General features: G+C 35.1%; 1 protein-coding gene and 1 long non-coding RNA gene across 2 annotated transcripts; both read left to right on the top strand.

Annotated features, from left to right (window-relative positions):
- The first annotated feature begins 8,100 nt into the window (after nt 1–8,100).
- On the top strand, nt 8,101–9,363 carry LOC112525352 (histone H1-like). The gene is made up of 2 exons (XM_025135452.1): nt 8,101–8,394; nt 8,496–9,363. Exons 1-2 carry the CDS (start codon nt 8,212–8,214, stop codon nt 9,159–9,161), a joined length of 849 nt encoding a protein of 282 aa, XP_024991220.1. The 5' UTR covers nt 8,101–8,211; the 3' UTR covers nt 9,162–9,363.
- A 155-nt stretch (nt 9,364–9,518) lies between these two features.
- LOC112526025 lies at nt 9,519–17,608 on the top strand. The gene is made up of 3 exons (XR_003070463.1): nt 9,519–9,786; nt 11,613–11,678; nt 17,399–17,608. It is a non-coding gene; the product is annotated as an uncharacterized LOC112526025 (long non-coding RNA).
- The last annotated feature ends 2,038 nt before the right edge of the window (nt 17,609–19,646 follow it).

The following is a 19,646-nucleotide window of genomic DNA, read 5'->3' as shown; positions in this document are numbered from 1 at the left end:
TATCCACTTAAACTATCGGCTCATACGAGTTAATAAGTAGTGTCACCACTGGGACTTTTTAATTAACCCAAACACAACTATTACCAGGGTACAAGGTGTTAGTGCTCGTATTCACAATTTCATTTCAAAACATAATTCATAAGAATCAATTTGAATCCACAATTTAAACACATTGAATATTGCATGCAAAACATCACTATTTTTATACATGCTTTTCCCCCAAATAACGAAGGGTTTTAAAAAGGGGCCGTGAATACTCACTCTTTTGCAAAGCTTCGCAAATTAAAGATACGATCCGGTCACCACACGAGCTTAACGATTTCCTATCAAAGAGGAATATCCAAAACTGTCACTTATGGGTTTAAAACTACTTATGGGGATTAATAAGTTCTAAGTCCATAAGTGTCTACTTATGTCCAACTTGATTATCTATTGTCCAAATATACATAATGTCCATATGCTCGATAATATATTAATTTATATCGGAAGTAATGTTATAATCCAATAAATGATCAAAATTTTACAAAATCAAATAATCCCAAAATCTCATTTTTGGGCAGAAACTAACRATACATAAAATGATCAATTTAAAGAGACTTCTAAAATGAGATAGTTTCCTATCTTTTTATATGAGATATAACACTGAGATATGGTCATTGTGACCAAATTTCATGCATTTTGGACATGCAATAATGATTTAAATAATTTATGCAATACAATATATCACAACTGATATGGCAGATTACACCACGTTAGTAAAATACTCATTTAAAGAGTTCTACTAAGTGTTCTGMAGAAATTCAAGTTGGATTATAAACTTAACACTTAGATGAAACTTTTAAACTAAGAATCACTCATTTTGGATGAGTTGAGAGGAAGATATGGCACCATAACGTTACATGCACACATCTATCATTAGTTGACAGATTGCACACTTAACTTAATTAAATTGGTTAATGCCTCGAAACTTGGTATTTTTGAGCGAAACTGGGTTCATATGAACCCTAACTCATAAAATAACATTTAAGAAGAAAAATCATACACAAAGAGCAAGTAAATAAAAAGATATTAGCATACAAAGTAGGAGTTACCTACTGGTGGTTTCACAGTTTGCACACCTAAAGTGTTTTAGGTGTTTGGAGAACAAAACTCCATATTTTCATGTGATTCMACTTGCATGCAGAAGATAACTCATATAGTTAACTCTCAAAGGAAGAATCATCCTTTTTTTATTGAGTTTTGAAAGAGATATGGTCATTGAAACATACATATACAAATCTGTCAGATTCAGACAGATTGCATGCTCACTTTGTTTTGAGTAGTTAAAACCTCAAATCACCACATTTTTGAATGAAATCAGTGGCATTTGAAAGGTAACTCATTAATTAACTTCCAGAAGAAAAATCAATGATTTTGAATGATTATCTAGAGAGTTATGGTTGTTTAAAATAGGATTTACCCACTGAAAAACTCTCAGATGCATTTACATAATGTTTTGAGTATTTGGGGAGTCAAAACTCAATGTTTTTGAGCGAGACCAATTGGATTACAATCCCAACTCAATAAATAAACTTTTAGAAGAAGATTCATAACATTTGAACATATTATTATCAAGATATAGACGATTTATGCACATGCACATAATCTGTCAGCACCTAAAAATGCCATTTTTGAGAATCAAGCTCACATACAACATGATTTTACCTATCTTCTTGAGTTCTAATGTTTGGGTCATAGATCACCACCATCATATGAACATTTTTACATGTTTTTGGTGTGTAATCTCTCCTTAAAACTCAGAATTTTCGGAGGTTAGAAGATAGTAGTTTAAAATGCATAAAAAGTGGGTTTTTCTTCCAAAATTTGCAAGAAAAGATGAAGATGGAGTTGTCACCTTGATTTATGATGAGAGGAATGTAATATCTTCAAAATCCTTGCTATTTTGATGGAGAAATATGGAGAAATRGGCTGGAGTAGGAAGGATGAAGAAGATGATTCTTAGGTGACTCTTGAGTTTAGAGAGAGAGAKRGAGARGAGTTTCAAAATTTGAAATGAGAAAATGAGTTGTAATTGGAGAAATGATGATATTTATATGTGGGTAATAGGAGGGGGGGCGGCCATGGGGGCCCAAGCCCAAAAAAAAATATATATATATATATATATATATATATATATTTAACATTAAGCCCAAAAATGCTAGAATGTCATTTTTCTCAAACTATAAACCCATGATGGCTAAATTCATTTAAATAAAAAKGTTTTATATTTAAAACACTAAAACTTTGTGTTTTATATAAATTGGGTATAAATTGGAGCATTTGGCACTGTATAGGACGTTTCAGATAGTTACAGGTAGGAACCGGACTTTCTAAGCAACTACCGGAAACTCTAGAAATTTTTCGTCCAAACTAATCTAACTAACTCCTAATCTTATAAATTATCTTCAATAACACTAATATAATCTTAATAAGAGCTAATCTGGAAGTTCAAATTTGACAGTTGTCACAAAAGATGCTCAAGTTTAAATGGTATTTTATCCTGGTTTGTGTTTTCATGTTATTATTTTCTTCGTGTAAAACTTTAAAGCACGGATCTTGATTTTATTTGTACTTCCTATCTTGTAAAGCAATTAAGCACTTGATACTTTATGAACCACCGATCAACCTTCTAGATGGTGATCATGATCTATAGTTATTGATTATTATGAATGTTTTGACTTAGTTCTATAAACATATAAGTATATATTTTTTTTCCATTTAAGCTTATCATGGCTTTGAGAGTTGAGATTATCTCATTCTTATTCTTGTTGTGCTCTGCTTCGGGCTAGTATCCCATAGCCAAAACCTCCCTCCCTAAACTTTGTCCATCTACGAGCCATCTTGGCATGGATGTGTTGAGCTGAATATGTTATGTTTGATGATAGACAAACCTCTAATGAATAACTAGATTATTTGAGTTATAAAAGTTATATAGATGACCAAAAAGCTAAGGATTGTGTTATACTTTTAGGCTTGTACTCCATAGCCAAAACCTCCCTCCCTATACTTTGTCCGTCTACGACCATCTTGGCATGGATGTGTTGAACCTAACATGTTATATTTGATGATAGACAAACCTCTATGAACACTTAGATTATTTGGGTTGTGAAAGTTATATAATTGACCAAAAAGCTAAGGGTTGTTACGCTCTATTTTTGGGCTTGTATTCCATAGCCAAAACCTCCCTCCATAGACTTTGCTTGTCTACGGTTCATCTTGGCATGGATGTGTTAAGCCCAACATGTTATATTTGATGATAGACAAACTTCTAATGAATACTTAGATTATTTGGGCTACAAAAGTTATGTAACTGACTAATGTAATGAATGACAAGTTTACTGAAGACCTGAAGTTACATGATGGAATTGAATTCTCTATTTTCATAATGCCAAATATGCCCTTAACCCAATATACCCTAATATCATAAAACCCAATATGACCATCGTCGACCACCTTCGACCACCGTCGATCTGAATCACCACTGGTCACTGCAGATCTGAACCACCACCGATCTGATCCACCGTCGATCTGAATCACTGCGAATCACCATCATCTGAACCACCATGGACCACCACTGATATGAACTATTGTTGACCATCACCATTTAAACCATCATGGATCACCATCGATCTGAACCACCACCATGGACCACCATCGATCTGGACTACCGATGACTACCATCAATCTGAATCACCGTTGTACATCGTCGGACATCGTCGATTTGAACAACCACCGATCTGAACCACCGCTTCCACCGCCGACCACCTTCATTTGAACCACCATCAATTTGAACCACTGCGAACCACCACCGATCTAAACCACCGTCGACCACCGTTGATTTAGTAACATTGTTTGGCTTATAGTTATATTTGGGTTATGTATTTTATATTGTTTTACATATTAAATAATTGTTTTATTAAAGTACTTTTAGTTTTAAAAAATTAAAATTTTCAAAAAGGCATTTTGGTCATTTACCAATATTTTATTCCAATTCTGAAATTACATTCTATGAAACAAACAGACATATTCCAATTCCTTAATAGATTCCATTGCAATGTCTGTCAACCAAACAGGTGGTCAAACCTGAGAACATTCCATTCCAATTCTTTCAAAGTCAAATTTCTTTAACAGATTCCACTTCATCCAAAACAGTATGCGAACCAAACGCCACCCTAAAGGATTTTTTTTCCAGCAGATTCCCCAAAACTTTCTTCAAAATGGAGAAAGTAGGAGAGAGATGATAAAATTCTCCAAATTTAGAGAATTCTCCAAAAATGGTTACCTATAAAAGAGAATTATTTTATTCTTTTTTTTACCAATGAGAATTATTGAAATTAAATGTGTAGGAGAGAGAAACAAGATTTATGAAAGGTATTGAATATTTTAATAATATATTGAATATTGTAATCTCTAAAATGAAGAAGCCGTTGGAGATGAATATAAATTTCTTTGGAGATTTTGACTTTTGATTCCTTATATTAAAAAGTCTGGTGGAGATGCTCTTACAAATTTTTGTTAACGAGGATAATCCAAATCATTTCATTTTTTTCCAACTCTATTCAACCAAACACTACATAAGAAAGCAATGAGACTAAGTTAGCCATGCCATCTTGTAATATTTCGACTATTTAACAAGAAGAATTGTTGTATTTGGATCGTGATAGAAACAATTCTTGGGTATAAATGGATGTATTTTATGTGTACCATGATAATGACCAAAAGTAGGCCAAAATAATATGGTTCAGGATCATATAACATCAATATTGGTTCATAGTCGTACTCGATGCACTTGTTGTTGTGTATATATATTGACGTTTCAGAAAAACAATATGACTTACAGAGTCATAAGTCATGTTATGTACTTCAAAAGTCACATGTTATTATGAACGTTCTAATTTCTTAATTTTTATTGTTTAAGGCGTTGGTTAATGGGCATATAAGAGTGTTCGATGCTGGCTTATTCAGTAAATAGTGACTTATTCGCTCAACTACTTATCTTTCTTCTATCCATTAAGCCATGAAAAATACATCTCTTACTCTTCTCTCTTTCACAAATGCCTCATGTCGTCCCTTTTCACCACTGAAATTGCCCCATCTAATTATCCTCTCAGCACCAATGAAATCGCCCCCATTCCTCCACAAATAGCACCATCTATGCTATCCTCCTTCACTGTTGTTTCCTCCGTCATCCACAGAGAGGTGGATTAGATTGCGGGTGTTCTTTCTCTTTTCAAATTTGTGGATTAGCATTTAGTAAATAAATCAAACCCAAACCTTGCTTAATCGACGCTTTCTCTGCTTAAAGCAACATATTAGGATTTTTGGGTTCTTTCTTTCTCTATTCAAAAGTTCAATTCTCGCTTCTACATATAACGATATTGAGTTTTGTTGATCCAACCCAACACATGTTTAATCAATGCTCTCTCTTAGGGTTGCAAATGGTTTGGGTTGGCTGGATTGAAGGCATTTGAACAGCTCAACCCAATGTTTGTGGTTTGAAAAATCTCAACTCAACCCAACTCAAGCAAAACTACAACCCAATCCAATCCAAACTGTATGGGTTGGGTTGATCGGATTGAAACTTTGGTACATTATTTTACAAATCTAACTAAGCGTTTTATTTAAAAGAAGTAAAATCAAAATGAGAATATATAACAAAAAGCTAAGAAACTCAAAAAAGTTGAAAAGTTCTTGCAATTAAGAAGTCAAATTACGGTTGAGATTGTGATATAATTTTGAATATAGTTAATTACAGGTTAATCTAATTTCTAATGTATAAATATTAATCAGTGACTTAACAATCATATCTCGGGTTCATTAGGTTGGGTTCAAATTACCCTAATCCAATTCTAACCCAATATGAGGTTGGCCTAATTTTATATCAGCTGTGTGTAGGGTTACCTCAGGTTGAGTATTTTTGAGGTTTTTCAGGTTGGGTTGGACGGGTTGGTTGGTTTTTTTTAGCACCCCTACTCTCTGTTTATATTCAAGCTAAAGAATTGAATAGATAACTTTTTGCTATAAGATACTGTGAAAACACTTACAAGTTGCTGATGAGATTGTTGGAATTGTTGGATTTGAGAAGTTCAAAATTGGAATCGGTTACATGGTATGTGGTTTGATGGTTGTATGTTCTTAAGATGACAAATGCATATGATTTCTCTTGACGAGTTCTTGTAGACCCATGGCTGTCATGTAATGGGGCTACTTGGTATATCCCTCAACTATCTCTGATTAACTATTAGAAGTTTGTGTGAGGTTTTGAGTAAGCAATCATTTTGGTAGAGAGAATGGTATTTGGGCATTTCACATTTGTTGAAGTAGCCTCCTAACTAGAATGGGAATGGACTAACCATCATATTCATCAGATTCTATTACTAGTTGAGGATAATGAAAACGTTTCTCTTCAATTAACATATCTTGCTAATCCAAGTGCAACTGTCTTTTTTATATTATATCACGATCTTGTAAACTAGCACGTCATAGTTGTATATCTGTATCCATTGCCTTTGTATCATTATGTTAGATCAAATTGTTAAATTAATAGTTTTTTTTATTTTTCTTACCAAGCAATTTTTTAATTCAACATTTAATCTAGGAATAAGAGGTGCAATTTGTAATTTATGACATTTAGACTGTTTATTCAACACAACAATCGAAGAACAATTTAGTCTTATTCATTTAGACAACTAAATCCATACAAGTCATAATGAAAAAACAACTGAACAACCCTATGATCATGCTTGAGAAGAAGGACATACCCAGTTAAGGGTCTATGATGGCACGTGCCACTGGTAAATCCCTGTTGTAAGGTAAAAAAAAATTTAGGTTCGTGAAAAGGTACAACCGTATTATTTTAGAAGGTGGAAGTGTCTAATATGGTGTCACCATATGAAGGAATTCCTGTGTCCATCCCTGCTTGAGAAGAAATGAAAGAAAATATAATGAGATCAGTTTTGTTATTCGTCGAGAAAGTGACCCTTGAAAATAAAATTGTTCATTTATGAGATCGTAACATATCATTTTTACAGTTATAATATTATTTAATCAACACCCAGAAATAAAATAAAGAGCCCGCTTAATGTATAGGATTAATAAACTAGTAGATGTAACGATAAGTCTATCTCAACCATGAGATTTGATAGATATCATTTTATCAAATTCAGTAAACACATAAAATCCATACTTTCTATGTTGGGTAACTTGTATAAGTTGATTTTTTCTCACCAAAAAGCGAATCAGTCATTTGACTGTTACCATAAAGGACTTGTGATCCAGATATGTTTATAAAGTAAAAGAAACGACTGAAAATAACTATATCAGACCTGAAAATTACCTTTTTAGTTTAAAGTGAAAACTAACACCACGGGTTTCACGAATCTTAACGATGTCAAGCACAGGTGCATGAACATTAATGTACGTAATACACCAGACCATCAATAAAACATGATAAATACCAATAAATTACACTACTTAATCATAATAATCAAAGTTGTTCATCTTTAGTAACATTTGGACGTACATTTATACGTCCAAATCTTGTCGGATTTTGATGATTCTTGATTCCATGGACTCCTAAGTTAAGATAGCATCAATCCCGACCTTTAACTCACATATCGGACCAAAGCATTGGCTTAAAAACACTTGTAACTATCATTAACTCCAAATAGACCTCCTTTTCGACCACTGAACCTTCTCGATCAAATATCTCTCAATCCTCTAAGCTTCAGCGTCCAAGAAAATATTCGTTGGAAAGCTAACTTAATTTCCTACAAAACCCAAAAAATTTCATGAAAATTTATCAAGTAGGATTAAAGTTATGCACACATCTTTTGGGCATAGAAACACACCAAAATGATAACATTTGATCCAAACTTCATTACTACCTTCACCACAAGTCGTTGTCGGCCGTTGATGAGAAATGATCCGACAGCTCAGATTTAAATTCTAGTTAGGTGTTCGATCCTTGTGACCATTGTATTAGCCAATCAAATTGCAGCTTTTAGATATGGCCCATCAAGCTCCGTGTTATTTAAATCCCCACAAATTCATGTTCGTCACTCAGACGCTAAATCCAATCACTGTAATCGATCTCGATTTCTTTAGCATACCTAGATCTAAATTTGTTCTTTAGATTCAAGAGGCTTGATTTGAAACCCTAACCCTAGAGAGATGGCGACGGAAGAACCAATTGTGGCGACGGAGCCTGCAGCTCCGGTGATCGAGACAGCTGAGACTCTGACACAGGAGGAAAAACCTGAGATCCAGGAAGCTGAAGGAAAACCGAAGAAAGCTAAGAAGACATCAGCGAAGGGGAAGCCTAGAAATCCTTCTTTGCACCCACCTTACTTTGAGGTAGGAAACGATTGCTATTCATTGTTTTGGTACGCTAGTTTGTGTTTGTATCGTTTTGATGCGAGTTTATCTATGTCATTAATGTTTGATTATGTTAATAGATGATCAAGGAAGCCATTGTTACGTTGAAGGAGAGGACTGGTTCTAGCCAGTATGCAATCACGAAGTTTATTGAAGAGAAGCAGAAGAATCTTCCGGCAAATTTTAAGAAGGTGTTGTTGACTCAATTGAAGAAATTCGTCGCTGCTGGTAAACTGGTTAAGGTGAAGGCATCTTACAAGCTACCGGCATCTAAAGCTCCGGCAGCAGCTGCTCCCGCAAAGAAGAAGTCTGCTGCTAAGCCGAAGCCCGCCGCCAAGCCTAAGTCTGTCGCGAAAAAAGCGCCTGCTAAGAAAAGCACCGCTGCCAAGCCAAAGCCAGCTCCGAAGGCGAAAGCCGCAGCGAAGCCGAAGTCAGCTGCAAAGCCTAAGCCGGCTGCGAAAGCCAAACCTTCTGCTAAACCGAAGGCATCGGCTCCAAAAGCCGTAGTAAAGCCAGCTGCAAAGCCTAAAGCTGCTGCTGCCAAGGCTAAACCGAAGCCTAAGACTCCAACGAAACCGGCTAAAGTAGCAAGGACGGGCACAAGATCTACACCGGGTAGAAAACCGCCCGCGGCTCGAAAACCTGTGCCGAAGAAGACACCGGTGAAGAAGGCAGCCGTGAAAAGCTTGAAACCAAAGGGAGCGATATCAAAGAAAACCGCTGCAACTAAGAAGGGGAAGAAGTGAGAGGAGAGGAAGATAATAGTACATTGGTCTGTTTTTAGGGGTACTTTGTGTAAAATGTTATCCTTGGTGCATCTTAGATTTCTGCATGCCCAGTAATAGTTTATAGAGTTGCTTAGCTAATCAATCAATCGATCTTTTACTTTATAGTCCTCCATAATCCCCTTTTCTGATGCAAATATAACAATGTCTTTGATCTTGCGTCGTCAATTTTACTTGTCGCTGATTAATTTTCAGGTGGGTTACTTGTGCTTGTGGTTCTTCCAGTTTGGATTATGGTTCCCTTCTATTATATGGTTAGTGTGACAGAATTCTGTTGTAGATCTGGTGATGCGCTGCTAATTACTAGTGAATGTGCTAATGGATTGGCGGACTGTTGATTGTTGATGCCTGTTCTCCTTGTTATGCCACTAGAGCAAAGGGGTATACAGGATTTTTATGGACTTATGGTTTCTGGTTCTTTTTGGTTTCAAGACTAATCAGTATTATATTTGCTGTCTTTGTTTGTTTGTTGTTGTTCAGATTGATTGATATATTGGGTGTCAAATCCTTCTCTGCGGCAGATCTGTGATCGACATTGCTTGTTTTGCAGGCTGAGTGCAAAGAAAGAAAATCTGAAGAATGGCTGGTAAGACTTCCTCTGTCGTTGTTACTGTTGCCACTTAAATGTATGTGAAGTGTTGATACTTGGGGTATAATTTTGAAGAGGATGTAATTCAAAGTCTGAGAATTAGTTTGAAGCGTACTTGCTTCATTTATAAAAACTGATTTAGCTCCATTTCCAATTCTTTGAGAATTGGATTCCCGAAGATTAACATTAGAGTTTCACATGAATGTGATTGCAGTTGATATTTGGAGGTTTGATGAAACTTTACTGCACATTATTTATGTTTCAAGGGCCATAGTCTGGATATTTTTTTTATTGGGCTTATACCCATTGATTTGCACCTGCAATTCTTTCTTTCTTGGCTTCCTTTGCATATTATGCTGATGTCAAGTTTCTGACTAGTGGCTACTCAATTAACCTTCAGGTAGATGGTAGCAAAATAATCTTGTAGTTAGTGTGTGCTTCCATTGTGGTTGGATACATAATTGCCAATTTGCCATATCCTCCAACTTCATTTCCCTTTCTCCCTAGATTTTGTGTTGTGGTCCTTAATTTGAATTTTAATACGGTCCATATGGTAAAATTTGGTCTCTTGATACTTTATTGCTTAGGGTTTGAAGTGGGTTTTGATGAAATTGAATTCAATTGACAAGAGTTTGGTGTAATTAGGCTAAAATGAAGTTGAACACATGACTTGGTATGTTGGGCAATCAAGTTTTATGTTTGATGCAATTGGGTTAGTTAAACTCAAATTTTGTATAGATTTGGAAGGAAAATGCTATAGTATGAATAGTAGTAAAGGATTGAGCCATTGCATATATTTATAGTTTCAAACTGAGTTTTTCTAGTGAATTTAGTACCTTGTGTGTGAGATGGATTGGACTTTGCTAAAATGCAAAAAATACGACTATTTTGAGGGGTAAGGTTATGGCTTGGATTGCCTAACAGGTTTGCTCCTCATCGTAACCTTACGTTGAAAGTGGGACTGTAACCTTATGTTAGTTTAGTAAATTGGACTGTCCTCTGTCTTATGTGCAGTAATTATGTTATATTTTATGTATAAGTCATTTTCTTAATAGTTCAAGTTAGATGCTTGATGAAGTATTGGAAAAAAATAAAATGGAGGTTTTCGATGAAGATTTAAGAAGTTCTGGCATATTAAGCCGAAGAGTTATTTATGGAGGTTGTGAGTTGTGATGAGGAGAAGTATATTTTTGTTATGTTAAATTTATAACGAGTTGTCAAGGAAACCAATGAAGTATTGAAAAAAATTAAGATGGAGTTTTTCAATAGATTTAATAAGTTCTGGCATATCAAGCTGAAGAGGATATTTATGGAAGTTGTGAGTTGTGATGAGAAGTATATTTATATTATTGAAAATTTATAACAAGTTGTCAAGGAAACCAATTCAAGTCTCGAACAGAACTTGACTGGTGATATAAGATTTCAAAGTTAATTATATTGTAGGGAAGTTCAATAAGAGTTCAAGGGATGATGGTAGCCAAATGAGTCCATTTTATTACTTTAGAAGTTAATCTGCATGTATCATGTGTGATGAGCTTCTTCACATATCGAACTATCGAAGGCAGATGGTAGGTATGATGTCTTTAGAGACATCCAAGGCAAATACCTTGAGCCCTTTACATGCATATTGAAGGCAGATATATTTATCTTTTTGGACATAAAATATAGGCTAAACTGGTGTCTTCTATGGGCGTATGAGGGGCAGAGTTATGTTTTTAAATTATTTTCATTTATTCGTAATATGTAAAGTTGCCCTATCTTTTTGACTATTTATATGAACTCACTGCACAAATCATTTTACAGATTTGTATGTTGTTTCTCAGCTTTTTGCAAGTGAATTCTACTACATGAGATGAGCAGAAACGAGGAAAAGAAATATGAAGAGTCTGGTAAGTATCTTTCCCTCTGTTTTACAACTTAAAGAGACAAGAGATGTCAGCTAGCTCTGTTTGGAAGCAGTCAGCCTATACTATAATGTGTGTATATATACACACATGTCGTATATATATAGGCGAAGGATCGTCTGAGAAGGGAAGTTATGGTGAGAAGCGTAAAACGAGATCTGAACCCTTCATCACTTTTAATTTCAAGCCCACCCATCAATTGCGCTTTAGAAAGGAATTAATTCTATGCATCTTGGTGCACCTCATTAGTGTTGACATTTAACAAGTTTTGATCCAAGGGTGGAGATCTCTTCTTACGCTCTCACCGGAACTCAACCCTATATATATATATATATATTTGAGAAAAAGGTATATTTATAGGAAGATGGTCAGACTAGGACAAAAGTAAAGCATTGTGTCAAACTCTTGTTTACTGTCAAGGTAATGCAGTCAGTTTGCGCCGTAGAAAGCAGGTTGTTACAATATACGAATTTATGATTCTATGCACGTCATAGGACATTTTGGTACTGTAAAGTCCATGACTCTAGAGAATATGTCCTAGGTCAGATACATATAAGAAGCAGAGAACCCAAGTACCACTTGAGCAAGGATCAGGCTCACTTGATACAGGGCACTCAATACTCATACCATGTCTACCAGGTATTTATGAGTTGCAGGGCTACATTTTGCAGCAAACATTTAACAAAATGTTTTAAGAATAAGTAAGAGGTCTGATTAGAGTAAGCATCTCTGACCGGAGTAAGTGTTGTTTGTAAAAAAACTGTTTACCAAGTATTCTGGATTTGGTGCTGACTAATAAAAAATGACCATTATAACCCTATATGTGATGAAGTGTTTAAACTAATGCAACTATTTACCAAATATTATGTATGAATAATTGTTGACATGACAAAAATACAGATTTCATAATTGAAATATATTAAGACATGAAAATAAATTGAATTTAAACATAATAATTGTCGCACAAATCTTAATTTGAAATATTTGACAATAACTGATTTGCAATCTGATCACGCAAACTAGTCATATATTCATTGTCTTGAGAACTCCATTGCATTTCATCAACTTCTATTTCATTGCTTCCTTCATGTTGTTCTTTAGCAATGGTAAACATGGTGTTCTCATCGTGTTCCATGAATAATTGGTCTTGGATATTGCATTTTCTCATAAAGTTATGAATTGCGAAACAAAAAATCACCATATCTTTCTGTATTGGAAAAGGATAAGGAGCCATTTGTTTTAAGATTGGAAGTCTTGCTTTTAAGACACCATATGCACGCTCGATTACATTTCTAAGTTGTGCATGAGCATGATTGAACATTTTTTCTTTTGTTAATGCATGTCTACGTCAAAAATCTGCTAACTAATACCTCGTATTGCGATACGGAGTCATAAATCCACGGGTACAAGTATATGCAGATCACAAAGATAATATTCATCTGTAATTACACCTACAACTTAAAAAATATGGATTAATAATAACCTTTTAATGTTAAGAAAATGATACTTACTTGATGAAGGAAACGAAAATCCCGAAGTTGGGTTAAATGCAACTTCCCTCAAAACTCTAGAATCATGTGCAATGGCTTCCCATCTAGCCCATACAAAACGTGAATATCATATTAAAATCACAAATGGCTAAAATATTTTGGTAGCATTCCCCTCTTCCTCTTCATCTATATCTTGTTTATTGATCACTAGGCACTACTACATGTATCAGGGTTCCATCTAGTGCATCTATAGTTCCCTTAAAAAAACATCAACTATAAGAAACATGCAAAAAAATATCAAAAATGTTTAGAAATTATCAAATCAATAACATAAATCATACCGGAAATATTTTTTTTGAGGTGCCTAAATCTCTCTGATGTGTTTGGTGTTTCGTCAATCGATGTTGGCCTTACTACCTCTTTCGTGAATTCCATCATTCCTCTCAATACTTCATGTAAACAATTATGAATAGTCCGTGTAGAGTGTTGAAATCTACGTTTAACCATTCTAGAGCGTTCATTGTGAACAACAATTGTCAAAAACATCACCATCTTCTCTTCAACACTTATTTGCCTACTTGATTGCAACCAATTTTTTTGTTTAATATGGTCGCATAGCATTATAAAGGCATCACGAGATGAACACATCAATTCATGACATAGCGTAGTGGATCCACTTAATAATTCTTGTGTATACGCATGTCTAGTGAGAACTGAAGTGTTATCTCTCACCCTTTCTATTCGTGTTGAAGCTCTTCTCAAATACCAATGTATAATAAGCACAATCATAATAATTTCATTTTCATCCATGTATGACCTTGCATATATAAAACACAAAATGACATCACCTTATGCTTCAAAGATATCATAAATATAACAACAAGTTTAAACATCTAATACAAAAAAAATGAAAAACATCAACTTGAAACAAACATTCCGTCAAATTGAAGTAGCCATTTATTCATATTATATCAATCATAAGACTATCCAAAAAAAATCGTATATAAAAGATTGTTCAAAACAAAACAAAAACATCACTAAACTAAAATAGACTAAGCTTACCATCTGTAAATTTAACCTATCCCTCACACCTCTCCTTGCTCAAGCGTAACCAAATTTTCCTATAATCAGTGCTTTTGGCTGAATATGTAAAGTGCTATGTCATACAATGCAGTTTGCTCCTACCCAAGTGTTTCCAACTTATCAATGCAATGATCCATCTCATCCTCCCCCGGTGGTTTGTTCAAGATCTGTTTAACATGTGTCACAACCTTTGCTAAATCATCCTCATTTACCGAACGTTGTTTTCCTCTTTGTTTTTTCCTTTGAGGTTGAGGACGAAAAACAATTTCTTCTTCCGAAGGAAGTGGTTCTTGGGTTAGATCATAATAGTCTTGTGTGTCATAATCTTCACCAATTTCAGGAGTCCCACTAGAAGGGTTTGGAACAATAGCAGTTGGTCCCCAAGTTCCAACAACGGTGGAAGCCACGCCATCAAACAATTGAATACAAAGTTGAGGAAAGGGAAGAGGTGCAGTTCGCAACTTCTCGACAAATTTGTTTTGCTGTTTATAGAAGATTTATAAGTATATGTAAAAGAAGAATTTAAGAAAATAATCTTGATAGAAAAAGATAAAATGTGACCTTCATTTCTATTTGTCATTCCTCTTCTGACAGATTAAACATGTTTGTTGATGCATCATAAACATTACCCGTCTTGTTTCTTAACTTTGCCCATGCTCCATACTTTCGTTTGAGGTAATCATAATGGTTTTTCATTTGTCGTCGTTCAACAACAAAATTATGATTTTTTTGTAGCACTTCTGCTACATTCTTTCAAGAAACTGCCTTAAGGCTACCCCCTTCTCCTCCATTTACGGAGATCTCATGCAAACAAGACTCGATAAATGTTTTCACCACATTTTCTTTTTTCTAGTTAACTCTCGTCTTTTTTGATTGTGAAGATTCGCCAAAATTTGTCATATCTAAAACATTAACCATCATATCAGGATTAGTTAAAAGGTGCACGGTCTTGCAAGTGAAGCTCATTACATCGAAGAATCAATGCAGAAATTTCAGAATGCAGTGGAAAGATAAGGCTAACAACTATAAATACAACAAAATTCCATAACCAAGAGCTAGGGAATTCTTTTAGTGCTGCAAATACCAAAAGAGTGCAAAGAGAGCTTTATTACTTTCCCTATAGAACTTTTCCATTGTGTTATTCCCCTGCCATTCTCTACTTGTAGAGCTTGGTGAATCAGTTAAGTAGGAATGTCACTTTTGGAGACACCAAAGGAACAAAGATGTAAAATTCTTATTTGTTTGAAAAATGGGGCATTGTTAATTATCTCCAATATCTATTGTTTGCTGAATATGAAAACAAATATATCAAGTATAGGCCAACTATCGGAAAGGTGTTCTGAAGTTCATAGGTTAAATTGTTACTTCTTCATAAAAGATTAACATAAAAATGTAATTGCTCTAGTGATGAAATCAACAAAAATATAAAGAAACCCAAGCATGAAAGAGCATCAATATCAACTAGTCTACAAAGATTATGGAAATAACAATTATGGACAGCACATAAACTTGATGATTAACATCTCCCTTTGCATCACCGATTAGATCATGTAAAATGGTTTTGCAGAAAAAATGAAAGATTGTAGATTAGGTTAGTCATGAGTTTTATTCAGATCAAAATCCCAACTACGATATGAAAGGCGAATCTCGGTGATTATGTGAAACGGTTTCGAGACGATCTTTCAAATCTAATAACAGCTGGACTTTGGGCACTTTAGATGATTGTTACTAGACTACTCAGCCTATCATTTCAATATAAACCAGCAGCATGAGGAATTGTGTATTGCTCCTATCCAAATCCCCAAAACAGAAATAGTATAGAGCCTGATATGGACTATAGAAAGCGGTTACAACAGATAAGTTGTTAGGATGATAATTTTCTTGTCTTATCCATTTTCTGTCTGGGTTTCTTTGTGTAATAGGAGCCAAGCCTTTCTTTTTTGAATGCATTATTGAAATTCACAAGATATAATAAGAATCCCAGCAGCAATCATGTATGTAAGAAAACTTTTGACCCAAACAAATACTGCATTTGGTTTTTTCAGTTCTTGCAACTATTATTGCTGGTAATTAAGGCGTCATAAAATGATGATGGTGTGATGCAATGCAAGATTAAGGGATCATATTGAAATAAGCTGCAGCTTGGTTTAAAAATGCGCGCATAATGCGCTCGGATGCGTGATGCGCTAGAGGAAACACATCAGATGGGCTGATGCGTTGCGATTCCATGATGCGCTCGCATCACCTACGCATCACACGATGCATGCATCACCTACGCATCAGCGCATCCTGTATGTTTCATGTTTGGGCTCCCTTTTTCAGTTTTTAGTTGATTAAAATAGAACGTGAGACTGTGAGACTGAATGTGACCTAATAGAAGAAGCCGACAGCCACTAATAGAAGAAGCCGACAGCCACAAATAGATGAAGTTGAGGTGGAAGCAGATATTGGAGGGTTTGATAATGATGAGGGAGATGAACCCTTGTTCGAGTTTGATAATGCTGATCTTGGGGAGTATTAGTTGGTCACTTGGTCATTTAGTTTAGAGACTGGGGACTATTAGACATTTACTTGTGTTCTTCATGGTAGTAGTYTGTGTGTTCTGTTATTCTGATTCACGAACTTTTTAAGATTCTAATGCCACTTTTTGAACTACTTTATGTTATAAATGAAGTATTTTGATAGGTAAGTATTTTTAAGGTAGAAATTGATATGTAAAATTAATTTATAAATATTTTTGAATACCGGGCACATCACGTGCTTGATGCGAGAGCATCAGCATCACGCATCACGCATCGGCTTCCGGGACCCTTACCGCCTCGGACCGCATCGCGCTTTTTAAAACCAAGAGCTGCAGATTAGGGATAAGTTTTTGGTATCACATGTCTAGCAAAAAAACATTGTTCCTTCATGTTCATTGTTCGCCAATTGAAATCCCTATGGTTAGTAAATGAGCTTTGAAAATTATACATTTTCTTTACAAAACATTGGTTATGTTCTAGGAGCAGGAATGTAATGAGTTGTTAAGTAAATATGTAATTTGATTGAAATTTCAATATAAATCCTAGCTGCCAAGAAAGAGAAGGAATTGTTCTTGGATAATATCTTGACCAGTGACTGAATTGGGTGCAGGATATTGGGTTTTATGGCAATAACGATGTTGAGGGTTCAAGGCTGAACAGGAATTCACAGAGAATTACTAATGCTGGAGGGAATGCAGATGCATTGAATCCTTCAGCTTGTTCACGTTCATCAAGCTTTACGAAGTATGGTAATGGGGAGGAAGTGTCACTCAATAATTTAGCCCTGGGTTACTTGATCTTCATGCCATCGACACGGAGCTGTTAACAGAGGTCAGACCAAGTCAAACTTAGTTTTCTTAGAGAAGATATATGCCTTGCTATAGCGATGCTTATGGAAAACATATATGAATTTACCACCTTGAAGGTAAATTTGAACTTAATATTTTGTTATGTGCAAGTTGAGAGTGAAAACAACTTGAATTTGCTAAATCAACCTTTATACGGTGAAGGTTCTGATGATCTCAATGCTTATGCCTTGACCAGCAAATTTGCTAATATTTCCTGTGGTCCGACTGAGAACAACATTCTTAAGAGCTCTTTGGAAAATGTTTGCTAATATTTGCCCTCACCATTTAGTAAAATAGTATCTTCCATACAAAGAACAAGACACATAGAAAACTAATAATAGGATAAAACAATTACAACCACCAAATCCCTGTGAACATTGGAGACAGGAAGGTCTACAAAGCAACTTCAACAAATTCCCATAGCAAATGCAGATACGGTACTCCATAGATAAGCACAATAACAATTAATCAACCAAAAACACAAAGAAGCCCTAAACAAATCATCATTCATCAAATAAAAACCCTAATCTTGAATCCCTTGGATATAAACGAATGGTACACATACCTGAAATTGTAGATGGAGACTGATTAGGGTGAGGCAGACGACAAACAGAGGAAACAACGAGAAAATGAGGAATGCGATTGAAACAGATGAGTTCTGCAGTCTCTATTGCTTCTGTAATAGGGACGATTGATGTTGAAACGATGAGGAATGCAATTGAAATAGGAGGATCGGAGGATAAAATGGGAAAAAAAATCAGGATCATATCCTCTTACTGCGATAAGAATGGAGATAGTTGCTGACTGATTGCTATCTGGTAAGAGAGCCTCTTATAATAAGTGGTTAGTAAACACTCTATACCATGTCTACCAGGTATTTATGAGTTGCAGGGCTACATTTTGCAGCAAACATTTAACAAAATGTTTTAAGATATATTAAAGGTCATATGATAGTAGTTTTAGACAGTTAGTAGAGTATTAATATGAGAGAGAAAAGAACCCTAAGTAGATAAAACTTAAAAGAAGAAACAGTACTTCTGTTCTAACCCTTTTTATTTCAGCAACTCTGCGGTTGCCAATTAAAAGCTTTAGATATATTGTATCATTGGAGGTACTAGAAAACTTTACTGTTCTTCTCAGCAGTCACATTGTGAAGTAGATAATTTCTTTGTGGTGAGTAGGAAGTGGTAAAAGAAGCATTTGATTGGACCAGCTGAGCGCTGCACTTTTGTTGCCGAGTACATGTATAAAAAAATGTTACCTTGTGACATTGGTATTCAGAAGCTTCAAAATGCAAATAACGACTGTTTAACTAATCAAAGCACCATCATCTTCCATTTAACATAGTTCTACAAGTGGCTCTTGCAGATATATATTTTGTCAATTTTTAACCAGATCACAAGAGTCGGTGTGATCCATCCTTTGATTGTTTTAACTTGGTTGTTAAAATTTGATGCATATATGCTCTAAATCAGTGGTTCAGAGTATGATTCTTCGAGATCCCAAACATGTGCATCATATATGGCATCATGACCAAGTAGTTATTTCGTTTGACCAAGAGAAACATAGCTGAACCTTGATGAATTGTTGACTTCAGATAATTAAGTAATGAACTAGATAGCAAAATCAGGAATATGCTACTTGTAGGGTTAAAATTGCATATATGGTTTATGCCAAGCTTCTTCTTCCCAAGTTTCTTTATTAACCCTGGGGGTACCTCAACTAGTAAGACCTCTAGTTTGCTTGACTAACTTCAGGCCCCCCATCAGATTAGTCTACGTGTGCACAAGTTGGCCCAAACACCTACGGTTAGTCAAATAAATAGATTAAATAGTTGCATTCGACTTCAAGAAGAGAGTGGGTTGGAGGGTAAATTCATGGATTGCATAATTGGAGTCTTGATGTTATTGTAATTTAACTTGGTAGAACATTTGCAGCTGTTGTTCAACGAAGATGTGTTTGGGACCCTATTGAACTAGCGGTATAATCATTCACCAATATTTGAACTCT

Source organism: Cynara cardunculus, assembly GCF_001531365.2.
Source record: "Cynara cardunculus var. scolymus isolate 2C chromosome LG 13, CcrdV1, whole genome shotgun sequence".
Classification (NCBI taxonomy): domain Eukaryota; kingdom Viridiplantae; phylum Streptophyta; class Magnoliopsida; order Asterales; family Asteraceae; genus Cynara; species Cynara cardunculus.
This window is presented reverse-complemented; position numbering and strand designations above follow the sequence as displayed.

Excerpts from the sequence above, each read along its gene's own strand:
- LOC112525352 (XM_025135452.1), top strand. The coding sequence starts at position 8,212 with ATGGCGACGGAAGAACCAATTGTGGCGACGGAGCCTGCAGCTCCGGTG. Across the intron at positions 8,395-8,495 it reads TGCACCCACCTTACTTTGAG|ATGATCAAGGAAGCCATTGT; the intron begins GTAGGAAACGAT and ends TTATGTTAATAG.